General features: G+C 36.3%; 1 protein-coding gene across 3 annotated transcripts in view; it reads left to right on the top strand.

Annotated features, from left to right (window-relative positions):
• Positions 1-13,856, top strand: part of Rnls (renalase, FAD dependent amine oxidase) — a 310,493-nt gene that overhangs the window by 218,435 nt on the left and 78,202 nt on the right. The window contains exon 7 of one of the 3 annotated variants that reach the window (XM_090346316.1): positions 1,139-2,676. The exons of the other annotated variants lie outside the window; for them this stretch is intronic. Within the exon in view, the coding sequence (XP_090202442.1) occupies positions 1,139-1,291 (153 nt within the window). The 3' untranslated portion in view covers positions 1,292-2,676. Of the gene's footprint in view, positions 1-1,138; positions 2,677-13,856 lie in introns of those variants that run through there. 3 annotated transcript variants of the gene reach the window in all.

Below are 13,856 nucleotides of genomic sequence, written 5' to 3' on the forward strand. Positions count from 1 at the left end.
CATGTGAAAATTATCAGCATCATCATATCCTAATCTTAAGAATGTTTTCCCCAGGAAATAACCGCTGTGTCTCATATTATTTCACATAACATAAACCTTGGACGTTTCTTATTTATTGGTGTTTCTATTTTTAAAATGTGAAACATTAAATCCTTCCTAACTGACCTCAATTATGAAGTCCTTTTCTTCATTCAGCCACTACACACACACACACACACACACACACACACACACACACTATGACCTGCGTCATACTTTCCTAAGCGTACTGGGCTCTATCTTTGCACATAAACTGGACATTTATACATAATGTTCCTTCTTAGAATAACCTTTACTAGCAAACTCATCGGACTCCCATAATCACAACATGAATAAATTACAATGGATTAATTCATTTCCACGATGCACAAAGGAGGTGCTCAGTAAATAATAGAAGGGAGCTACTTACTGTTTTTGGCTCAGTCTTACATTTGGGACTAAGAACTCCTTTAACACAGGACAGGGATGTCTTAAAATGGGAACTTTCTACTGCCCAGAAACTCAGAACCAACCATGTTTAGAACATAATGAAAAAGAATAAAAAGAAAGGAAAGGAGGAAAGAAGGAGGGAACATGTTTTAGGTTTTTGACCTAAAGCATGCTATTATTGGGCACAGGACCATGGACTGAGGCGCTTGGTGTAGACCCTCTTTTCATAGATGGTACCTACTGGCTGTGTTGCTACATGGAAGAAGGGGCCAACTGGATCCCCTGGGACAACTTATTCTAATCCCATATGACTTAATCACATTCCTAAAGGACTCTCCTCCAGTTATCACCATCACCTGGGGGCTATTTCAGTATAAGAACTTTGAGCAGAAAATACAACTCAAGTCCATAGCACTTATAATCCTAAAGATCTATACACTTCTGCTAGTCATAGCTATCACTGAGAATTTAAACATGTAAGGATGCCCATGTAAACATTTGGGCTAGTGGAACTATTGGGGGTCTTTATTTTTATGCTGACTGGTGCTATTTTGTAGAATTCTTGATGTCTGAAGACAGGATAGCTTTCTCCGTGGGATGTACTATGCCAGCAGAGTAGAGTGAACAATGTAAACTGCAATCCTTTTTATTTGTTTTTTTAACCATTCAGGTTACAAATGCTGCTGCCAAGTACCCTGGACAGATGACTCTCCATTGCAAGCCTCTCCTTGTGTGTGGAGGGGATGGATTTACTCAGTCCAACTTCGATGGCTGTGTAACTTCTGCCTTGTGTGTTCTGGAAGCTCTAAAGAGTCATGTGTAGTGCCTGTATTCCTTCTCTCTGTATTTACATTGACGTTTCATTCTCACAAATTTCTGTTCTGGATTATTTTGTTTCCTTTTTTGTGAAGTGACATTATTTCACTTAATTGTCATTTTTCATATGAAATATAAAAGCTATTTTATAACTTAAATAGTTATGTCCCATATTAAAAAATTTATTATACCTTCTACCTTTTCCCACTTTTCTGAATTACCATAATGAATCTTTGCTAGGAAGCTGGTGCTGAAGAATAAAAAGTGACTCTCACTCAAAATCATATTAAGCCGGAGGAAGGATACATGTGCTAAAACTCTGAATAACTTTTTGAAAAATTCAGTGCTAAAACTCTGAATACCCTTTTAAAAATTTCATTTCGGAATAAAGAATAATGATTATTAAACCCCATTGTAAGTCTTCCAATGTGTGCTTGAATGAATATTTTCACAAGTACAAGATCTCTCCACACTGTGGATCACAGAGTGTAAATTATACTTCTCATTTATTTCCCAAGTTCTCAGAGGATCTGAGTTTTAAGTTAGATAAATTCTCATCTTAGAGCTGATGTCGGGATAATGGCTTGATTGACAAAGGAACCTGCAGATTTTCCCAAATTAACAAGATTCACCTTAATTCTCCCAAATCACACAGTACTTTCTTAACACTCAAATTTCTGTCTTCAGATGAAACACCAAAAAATATTAAATAGAAACTGAAGAAAAATGTCTTGATTATCATCTTCTGTATCTCCTGTGGCTGGAACTCCTCACTTACCTGCTCACCAGTATGGGCTATAGCACTTAGACCTGTGTCACATCTAGTGATGTAAATTTTTATTGGACAATAAAAAAAATAACTTGAAAGCTTTACTGAACCAGAAAAATGGATGGACTTAAAAGAGGTCAATATTTGCCAACTTAGTGATTCAATATGGCATCCCAATATGCTTCAGTGATGTGACCCTCTGATTCTGGGTGGAGAGAAATTGGTTCCTAACCTTTCAAACGATTTACTGAGGCTAATTTAAAATGTAAAAGAGTGAGTTCTATGCTATCACTTCCCAAGGAAAGAAATAGTTGTGATTTTACAAACTAAGTAAAGTCCAATAAAAGACTCCTTACTCTGGTGGTATTTAATGACTCCATTATATGCCATTTGTCATGCATGCACAAACACAGACACAGGGATAGGTAGAAAATATTTGTGTACTCACAAAGTAGAGTATTTGATCCTATGCTATTCTCTTAGCAATAAAATATTCAAAGAATACTTACATGTGGGTAATGTCACTTATTCTGAAGCAAAAAAAAATCTTGGAAGTAGAGAAACAAAAAAAAGGAAGCTAATACAGTCAGTCTCTGGCATAAAATCATGAAAAATATAGTGATCTATTTCATAATTGATGAGCATTTGTCCTTATATGGGTTTTACATATGATTCAACTATATTTATAATTTTTAAATTATATAATTATCTGAAAGCCTGCTGAACTTTTAAGAACAGTGCTGTTGTTTCATGAATTTACATCCTACGAAGAAAGGTTTAAAAAAAACAGATAGATTACTTAGAAAAATGACTCTCTTTAACTATTAGTAACAACTTTTCATACACTACTAATTCTGTATATTTCAATATGACTATATTATGAGCAGGGAAAAAGAAAACTCAACTATCCTTAAGGTGGAGATCATTATCATATTGACATTGTTATTGTTTTTTTTTTCACTCATTTTGAAAACCCTCTTTTGCATTCACATTTTCAGTTGTTTTGTCTTTAGAAATGAAATGGATTTGAGACTCTCTCTCCTGATCACCAAAGGGCTACAGAAAGCAGATATCAGGATTCCCTAAAAGATTGCAGGGTGAAGGTTTCAATATCCCCTAGAGAATAAAGGATCAGTGCCACTTGGAAAAGTGGCTGAGGTATGTGCCTTTCTGCAAGACCACACATCATCACTATATTCCAAAAAAAGGTGCTTTTATTAATCAAGTCAGCCAGGGCAAGCTGCTCTGTTTTGAAAGGAACATATTCAAGTGAGAAATAGCTTGAACAGTGGAGTGATTTAATACTTGTTAGCTGATAAATATAGCCTTTGCCAGAATAAAACTTTATGATGCAGTGTTGAAAAGCTTAATTACTAAACTGTCTATGCCTGTCTTGCTCAGACAGCAAGGGTGACAAATTATAGCAGTAGACTAGTATTTTTCACCTTTGGCATTTCTAGAGGGGAAAAGTATGCAAAAAATTAAGTAAGCAGTAATAACCTTAGACCAGATATTTCTGAGGAGAAAAAAAAATAGACACCTCAGTCAGTCACCACGAATTCTGTGCAAGATGGCAAGATGTCATCAAACCCACCTCCCCACCTACCCTCTACTTTAAGTGAAAAGAACAAGGTCAGTTTTACATTTATCTGACATTTTACACTCATTCAAGGATGGGAATATTTCTATATATCTATCTATCTGTCCATCCATCCACATTGAATCCTCTCAATATCCCCATGAAACAGCAGAATGGGGAATTTTTATTCACATTTAACAAATGAAGTAACCAACTAAGGTCATAATGATGATAATCCAGAACAAGAACCCAGCTTCCTATGACCCATTTCTGTTTACTGGCAACATGCTGCTACCAGATGAGCATGATAATTAAAGCTGAGCTGAAATATTAGTTGGGGTACAGTCACCAGCATGTGGTCCTCTTATTGATGTTTCATTTCCAAGAGCTAACACTAATCCTGATGTGATATATTTAGGAGTTTAATATGGAATAAAGACTCCATGAGTACTGGCTAAGTGATTTATATTCCTGTTATTTCCATTCGCTGGTTCGTTTCCTTCTTTGGGGGGGGGGGCACGTGCTGTGAGAAATAGCTGCATCCTAATGACACTGAATTTTGACTCAGCAGTAGCTTTTTAGCCTACAGACTCACTCTGTGTTTCTCATTCTTTCTGTATTTCTTTGTGTTTCTCCATTTCCTTGGTTCATTCTCCCCTTCCAGATTCTTTCCTATTATTTGTTGCTCTTGCTCTTCTCCTGTGTTGTATACTCCATTCTCAGAAAACCCTGGACTATAAATACAGTCACCCTGTGGTCAGTAATACTGAAACTTCCTTCTTTTAATCTTCTAGGGTTTTTTGTTTTGGTTTGGTTTTTTGTTTCATAAAATTTCAAGTACTTGATGTCACTTTTATTTAAGTTTGTTGGACAACCATTGTTTCAGTTTTCCAAAATGATGCAAGAATGTAAAATGTGTTCTAGTTTTCAGGGAGTTCAATGCAAATAACCTAAAAAGAAGGACTTGTATTGTTACTTTGCCCAATTTAGTTCTTTACTGTTCGTGCCATACACATACAAAGCATGGTACTACACTCTGTGGTGGACACACGGGATATAATTAGTAATCTTCAACCCCCAAAACCTAGGGAGGGCAAGACCCAGGTTAAAGGAGGTCAGTTAAAGTGCATGACCTAGGGCTTGGCTCCAAGGAAGGCCTCATGGCAGGTGACATCACAAAACAAACAGTGGGAGTGTATGCAGAGGGTGGAGGGAGAGAAATCACATAGTGAGACCATTATTCACCTTGGAATCCTTAGTGTCTGGAATAGTGCTTAGCATATACTGAGTGATTAATTCAGGTATATTCAGATCATCAGTAATCAGGAAACACTGTATATTATGTGATTAAATAACAGAGCAATATGGAAAACTAACACTTGATAAAGTCTAACAAGTACAGATCTATGAAGAAAAATGAGTCTTACATGTGAAATTGTAGGTTCTACAAAAATAAGAAGCATATCTGACTTATCTAAAAGGTGTCCTCCAGTTCTAACATAGGGGATGTCATACATTAGTCCCTTCAGTAAAATTTTGTTGAATGCTTAAATGATTGAAAGAATTGGAAGAAGTTTGAGTGAAAATGAATGTTTCACAATTTGGAGTTAAAAAATAAAATATGCAAGAGCTGCTATATTAACAAATGATCTTTATGTAGTTGGCATGCTTGTGTCTCCACATGTGAGTTCGAGTAGAGGCAAGGAAGGGGGATGGTGCTATGCAAATTGTAATCATCATACCTCCTTGACACTGTCATTCCGCTACTGTGATTTATCACTTATCAGTAACATGAAGTCAAGGTTTATTGGCTAATATTTTTATTTTCCTGAGATTCTTTCTTTGTTGATTCTAAAAGGTAGCAAGGGTTAGGCTTGTCACTTCTGTAAAACAATTGCCAACCTCAAATTTGCACCATTTATTTTAACCAAAGCAGTAAAATAATACAGTGAATGAATGAATAAACTGTCAAAAATAGAATGTTAGTGAATACATTATGGAAGGAAAGAATGGTATCACTGGTGAGAAAAGTTTACCTGGCTAGCAAAACAATATTTTCACAAATAAGTTGGGTATTATAGGAAAGAGCTAAAAGGATGAATATTAGTGTTTAAAATAATAAAAGCTTTGAAATTATTTCAACAGGTGATGAAAAAGTAAGTGATAAAATTTAGCATATGTTATTATCAAAATATTGTAAAAATTCAGAAAAATGAATAACCTAGAGAGAGTAAAAACTACTATAAAAGGGTAACAGATGTCACAACTAAAAATAAGTTACAACTTTCTACAGGAAGCTGGAGGAAGTCAGATGCCTATATCAATGTTCTAAGACCTCTAGTAGATGCAATGTTATAGAAAATACTTAGGAGGTATGAGTGTTGGCCAAAGATAGGCAAAGTAGCTACTAATTGGTATCATTATGATTATGCTCACAATATCCCTGTGAACTAACTTTTACATGAATGAGAACTGAGTAGAAAACCTGAATTATAAATATATAGTCAAAGATCAATAAATAACCATAAAACCAATGTAACTATATCTTGCACATGTTATAACAAAAAAAGAATAAAAAGGAATATCCCCAGAAAGATTTATTCACCTTTAATCTGGAAAATATTTCACAATTTTTTCCATATATTTTTTATTGTAATTAATAGAAGAGTTACATTATATTCACCAGATAGAAGGTGCATTGCTTCACAAACATTGATACCCTTTCTCATGTCTTGGTCCTCATTTCCCTCCCCCACTCCTGCCCCTCATCTTGTTTTCCCCCTTCCCTATCCGATTTCAAATAACCAAATAAATATATATACAATATATCAGATAATAAGGTGAACTACTGTAACAATATGAGGTAACCAAGGGACAGCAAAAGAGATGAGAGATAACATAGAAACAAAATCCATATTATATTTCAGAATTTTACTGACTAGATTTGACTAGATGAAATGTTATACCATTTTATGAACATCTGGAACAGTAAATATTATGTCTCCTAATTAATTTATAGGTAACACAAAATTACAGTGGGACGTTTTAGCCGATGGTGGAAAAAAGACTTAAAGTCAATGCAGAAAAATTAACGAGCAAAGATATTAAATAATTTTATGAACAATAAGATAGTAAGTATAGAACTTGAGTCACCCAAAGGATAGAAAATCAGATAAGTCTTATTACTAGTTCAAGAATTCAGACAAATCAATGAGAGTAATATTATCTCTAGTAGCACAACATGCTACCATAGAGTAATAACTAACGAGAAAGGAAATCTTTTCAACAATTGATGAGGAAAATTGGATAGCTATTTAAATTAGTTTAAAAATCAACTATAATCCAATCCTTACTGTTCTTTACTTATACTTAAAAAGGAAAAGTACTTTACAAAACAGCAAAAAAAATTGTACCGTGCTTTTTTTATAAGAAAAAAATGGATTTGGTCTATTTCTTCTCCACTTAACTGCTTGTTCATCTTGTTTAATAGAAAATGGCCAAATGGGGCAGGGAGTTTGGCCTAGTGGTAGAGTGCTTGCCTAGCATTCATGAAACCCTGGGTTCGATTCCTTGGTACCACATACTTAGAAAAAAAAAAGCCAGAAAATGGCCAAATGTATGAGATGTATGTGTACACACAAATACATATGAACATGTTTAGTCTCTGAGTAATCAAAGTGTATACGTATATGGTTGTGTGTCTTTTATATTTAAAAATATCTCTGCATCATGAAAGCAAAAAATTTACAAGTTAAAAATCACCGTGAAATGCATTTTTAACCTCTGGATTTGCTAGTTTTCTTTTGCAAAAGACAATTGTAAGAGATAGTTTAAAAGACTAATGGAGGTAAAAGCTTTCACAGCCTCTTTGCGTAGTGAGTAAGCAACGTGTATTTTAAAAAAAAAATTATTCACTAACTCTACAGTTAGAAATCTTTCTTAAAGAAATAACCAAAATTCAGACAATGATTTATCAGTCATTTATTTGTTGGTTTAAGTTTTAGTTATAATAGCAAAAGCTGGAAATAACCTAAACAAACACAGGAAATGCTTGAATAAATTCTACTAGGTCAAAATACTGGAATTCAATTTAACTTAGTTATTTAAAATGTGCTTTCAAAGCTCAAAGCATATTTCTGTTTGATATAGCACTAAGAAAAATCCACAGTACAGTAAGTTCTTCATACTTTAAAAACATAAAGTACATGTAATGTGTATATATTGTGTATGCATACCTGTATGTACATATTTAGCTGGAGTTTGTTATATATATATGTAAATATGTATATATATGAATATATACACACTAATAGATATATATGTGTGTGTGTGTGTGTGTGTGTGAACCCCATTAGGTAATGGTATTTTGAGTGATTTTTTTTTCTTTTTTCTGTTTATCTTCTCTGTATTTTCACAATATAGGCACAGGCAAGTCATTTGCTGTACTCTGGAGAAGAGAATTAAGACCAGAAGTGGTTAGAAGGCATTGAAGTTAGTATCAGGAAAAACATTCTGATAAGATTGGGTGATATGGCCACATATAAGAAAGAAGTTTATTTTTAAGTTTCCAGTGTGGAGCATACCTCTGGAGACAGCAAGACACATTCCAGCAGAGACTGGGCCATCACTAGCCAATGCCTTCCAGCATTTTCCCAGTATGCTTCCCACCCTTGGCTGAACTACTACATCCCCTGAAGGGAGAACATAGTGCACCTTCCTGGGTCATGGCTCCTACCTGTCTGCACTGAGTTCCAGAGCTAAAGTCTGGGGACTTGTATTTGGTAACATGGGACAAAGTTCCTGTGGATAAGAATTCCCAGATTTGATTTTTTTAAACAGCCTCAGAAATCTAATCTGGGGATTCTAATCAATATGCAGACACAAGATAATTCTACAATTCACAAGCCTAGAGATTAGCTGAATATGGGCATCATACAAATAAACACAGCTGTATAGATGCAAAAGAAGATGACTAGAAGCAGAGGATAGTTACTGAAAGATCAGTACTGCTAAAGCTGGGTGCCGATGGCTCACGCCTGTAATCCTAACTACTTAGGAGGCTGAGATACGAGGATCATGGTTCAAAGCCAGCCTGGGAACAAAATGTCTGTGGGACTCTTATCTCAGACTAACCACCAGAAAACTGGAAGTGACACTGTGGCTCAAGTGGTAAAGCACTAGCCTTGAGCTGACGAGCTCAGGGACAGCACTCAGTCCCAGAGTTAAAGCCCCATGACTAACAAAAAAGAAAAAGAAAGAATGATTAGGACTGCTCACTGTTTACTAACTGGGTCCAGGCCCTTTATAAGTGAACTGCATTAGACAGTGCTCTTGTTCTTAGAAAATATTACTGTATTTAGTAGTAAGGGAAGTCTGTTTTCAGCTATTTCTAAAATGATTTGAAGAAAAACAGACATATACCTAGAAAATATAGCCAGGAACCAGTTGCATAGGCCTGTAATCCTAGCTACTCAGGAGGCTGAATTCTGAGGGCCGTGGTTCAAAGCCAGCTTAGGCAGGAAATTCCTTGAGACTCTTCTCTAATTAACCACTAAAACAGCCAGAAGTGTAGCTGTAGCTTAAGTGGTAGAGCACTATCCTTGAGCTCAAAAGCTCGGGGACAGTGCCCAAGGGCAGTGTTCAACCCCCAAGACCAGCAAAAGAAAGAAAGAAAAGAAAAGAAAATATAAATAAAGTTAAACTAGAAAATTAGGTAGATAGAGATCTCTTCCATTTTTATAATTTTTCAGTAAGCTTGGAATTAGTAAAATATTAAAAGGCATACTAAAAATATTGCAATCTCTATGCTATTTAATTAAAATTACCTAGGATGTTTTTTTTCATGGATTTCTTTACTCAGCCAATAAATGATGATATTCTATCCTGAATTTCCCTATCCATCCAAACCAGTTGATATATGTCAGGGGTGGAAACTAAGTGCTGACTGAAATAATATGGAGAAAGTTGAAGGAATCTACACTTAAGAACCGTTTCTAAGGTATAACTTATTTATACCAGTGTGGTGTTATTTTTCAAAATGTGAGCTTTGCTTTCATACAGGTTGTTAATGCAATTGTGTAAAAAAAAAGAAGCTTTTTCTTTATCATCATTTTTTTAAATACAGTTATAAAACACATTGAAAAAGTATCATTTCGCAAAACTTGTTGCCATGCCCTGTGTCACAGTGAACATTGATCTCATTTAGAAAACGATTGCTAGAAATATATGATTTACAAAACGCATCTTCATAGCCCTCATTTATTCATTTACTCATTTACTTTAGTCCAGCGATGGGGGCACAAAGAGACTGGGATAAAGAATGGTGGTAGGAGGGACAGGCAGTTTCGGGAGAGCTCGCTCACCAGGAATAGACCTAATAGAATATCACTTCCTTTTCCTCCTGGGCTGAGCTCAGATCAGCAATCCTCCATAGACACATGTCTCTAATCCATGTTGCATCATTTGCTTTGATAGATGTGGTGCAACATGGCACCCTCTCTTGTCCTGGCACTCCATGAAAGACACAGAACAGCAAACAAAGGGGGAATTCCTGGGACTGAATGTTTCCATTTGCTAGGAAGCATTGTGGGAAAACACAAACACCAGATACAACATACCAAGTTTATCAGGCCAAAGTACTCCGTATTTCATTCGGGTCCATCATATCATTCCAAATCCCATACACCCAACACTAGATGGCCCAGGTGAGAGACTCCAGCTGTTTTAAATCAAATTGAAACAGAATGGGGTTAACAAACACACATGAGATAAACTGATTCCTTCCAAGCACTCTGGGAACCCAAGAATCTACTGAACTGAGTAGCCTAGGGATGTACCTGTGGTTTACTGTCACTAAGAAAAATCCAAAAGCCAGTTCAGCATAAATGGCCTCCTTGGGTACATTGAGGGCATACATAGATGAGTCATAAAGTGTGTAAATGTAGACATGAACTCCAGACACAAAAACACTCAGCTTTTGTGTATGATACGTAGCATGGCACACAAGGAACTGAAAATGTGATTAGTCAAATGCAAACCTGCTGGCCTCACCAGGATGATTCCATTTCTGACCCAAGTCTGGAAAGAATCAGGGATAACCCCGGTAGTTACAAATTTGTTCATCAAAGAAGGACAAGAGTTAGTTATTCTCAGATGTACGTGGTGACATTTTCACAACAGCAAAAGCCAGATTCCTGTACCTCAGGCCAAATCACTGAAACCCTTGATTCTATGCAATTGTGGTTAAACTTTTTTAATGCCCTCTATCAAAGACAAGCTACAATACCACAAGCCCAAGATAAATAACAGAGGAAATGATCAAGACCATGACCTCTTGGTGACCCCTGGGCGCTGAATCTTTACTTGGCTTTAGACTCTCAAAGGGGCCACCAGCCTGCTACAAGCAGTTTATATAGGATCACCTCCACTGCAGAAGCTTAGCTCTCTCCAAGACTCAGGAGAGAAATCCAAAGGATTTGTCCTTTTATTTGCTAACACAAGAGTATGTTCCTCTTTCTTTAAATGAAGAAAGTCTTTCCAAATAAAATAATCCAAAGAAGTATTTCCCATTCACTTAGGAGTTTGAATTGTGTATTTCCTGTCCAATGTTGAGATAGCAGTTGAAGGTTTATGTTTGTCAGCCAGCAAGCAAAATATGTGCTGAAATATAAGGGAACTCATCCATGCGCAGATTTGGGTGACGAGTTGAAGCAGCAAGCATTAGGGAGAGTTTGCTATGGGACAAGCATTGTGCTGAGTTCTCAGAAGATGCTAGATGGCTGTGGAGAAGTGTATAGATTCCCTTCTCAGAAGAGGGTCACAGCACTCAGAAGCTACCATACCATACAACCCTTTCCAGTTTAGGAAACTCTGAGACACATACAGTAATTGTGAGGTAAGAGTATGAGTATCTAAAAGCAAGAACTGAAATCATTGACCATTAGTGAACTACTCTATCTTCATTCCTCTCACAGGAATTCAGGTGAGACTACAAGTCCCAGCCTTCCAATCAAGCCAGACTTCATCCTTAAGTCACTTAAGGACTTCTAACTACTACCTACCTCATTAGCATGCCAAAAAAGTCATTTTCAACCCTACAGAGATTCCAAAGGGTTTAGAAGTTGGATGCCAGAAATAAGGACAAGGACCAAATATATATTTATTACAAAAGGCATTTGTGAATTCTAAAACTGTGATATACCATTTGCCTTTAAAAACATTTTGTGTAACACCCTTAAAATCAGAAAAAAACACTTCTTTACTTTGTACTTGTGACTTTTATATAATCCAGTCGACTGTTCTACAGTCAATATGCAGTTAGTTTTTTTCTCAATATAAAAAATAAATTGAAATAAATAAAAGTAAGAATTGGCTTTTGTATTGTCAGTAGTGTGTACGCTGACAAATAAGACAAAGTCAGCTAGATATCTGAATAAATGATAAGGAGAGTCAAACTCACACCTGTAATCCTAGCTACTTGGGAAGCTGAGATCTGAAAATCAAAATTAGAAGCCTGGACAGGAAAGACCATGAAATCTTGTCTCTAATTAATCTCCCCAAAAGCTAGAAGTAGAAGCTCAGGGACAGCACTAAGGCTCTGAGTTCAGGTCCAGTACCTCTCCCACCGAAAAAGGTATAGAAGGAAGTCAGAAGACAAAAATCTCATCCTCTAAAGATAGATCTTGACCTGACCAACCACACAAGAAATTTCAGCACATCCAAGTTTCATGTCCTAGTCATAAGACATGGAGGGTAAGGATCTGTTGACTCACCATGGAGTACAAAGATCTGTATAGATAGAAGAATGTGTCATTGTTGCTTTTCACCCTTCTCCTCTCTTGTCAAAGAGATAATCCTTCTCCCAGAAATAGCCCAAAGTGTAGATGACATGTTTGCAGAAACTCTACAGAAATAGTTCCCACTTCTTTGACCTTCACCAGAAACATGAAGAATTTCAGTAAGATAAGCAGGTATTGAACTTTCTGTAGTCCTGGAAGTCATTATTCAAACTCAATTTCCAACATAACTTTCTGTAGTTAAAAATTCACTACATAAAAGAGGAGTAACTCTTCAGAACCCAGCAGGAGTTTCTCTGAGGAATGCCTTAAACTCGCAACAAGAGGACATGCCAGGTTCCTTCTACACAGTTCTGAGACCCTGTTAAAGATGCCTCTCAGGCATTCATGACTTTTATCTTTTGCCCATTATGTAGCAGACATCCAAATAATATATCAAAATCTGAAAAACCCAGAGCTTTCTGCTTTACTACATACTTCCCCTGAGATAGGCTGGGCTGGCCTCATTTTAAAAATCGACACAATGACAACTCAAACCTGGCCTACTATGCTGTTGCTTTGAGTTGCTTCCAAACCATCAAGCAAGAAATAGAAATAAAAGTTAAATTAGGGAAGGGGAAAGTAATAAAACACATGCATGTACAGTGCTCTATTTACATATAGACAACCTATTCTCAGGAAGCCCATTTCAAATACCCCTTAGCTTAGAAAATTACCGGTCCATATCCACTCCTTTGTGAATACCAAACTAAGGTTCTGTGCACACAAAAAATGTTCTATGCTATCCCATGTTTGTCAAATTTTCTTGAGTAGCCAAAGAAGTCTGAGGAATATAGCAACCTAAATTTCACTGATCTCTTATTATAGACTCCAATGATTCGGTGAACATTTATCTGTTGTTCTCCCTTATATCTACTACCTTTCTTTTCCAAAACTTTGTTTGAGTACTTTTCCTTCATTTCCTCAATCCTTGTGGTCTAATATGGGGCAAAAAGCAGTGGATCCTAGGTGAGGCACAACCTCTAGAACTGAGTCATTCAATGTGCCCTATCCTGTTGATACCCCAAATGCCTCAGAAGTGAAATTTTCATGAAAGAAGCTTATTCTATGAAACAGGAACTCACATTCCACAAGAGTTCTCCAGAAGACCCAAAAAGAAACATTCAAGACTGGAGTAGCCATGCATGATATGGAGCAAGCCTGGCGCTTCCAGGGACCTGAAAGTCAATAATATAGTTAACACCAGGAAAAGTAGTGCAAAGAGATGGATACAAACTGAAACCTGATAACATCATCTGATCTCTGAGTTCCGACCTGCCTATTTTAGTTGTATGAATCAATAAATTCCTTCTAGCTAGATCTAGTAAATTCCCTTCTAGATCTAGTAAACCAGATCTAGTTTTGGATATAGTGTCTTGTTCAGTTTTAA

Source organism: Megascapheus bottae, chromosome 15 (genome assembly GCF_031878675.1).
Source record: "Megascapheus bottae isolate mThoBot1 chromosome 15, mThoBot2.hap1, whole genome shotgun sequence".
NCBI classification, from domain to species: domain Eukaryota; kingdom Metazoa; phylum Chordata; class Mammalia; order Rodentia; family Geomyidae; genus Megascapheus; species Megascapheus bottae.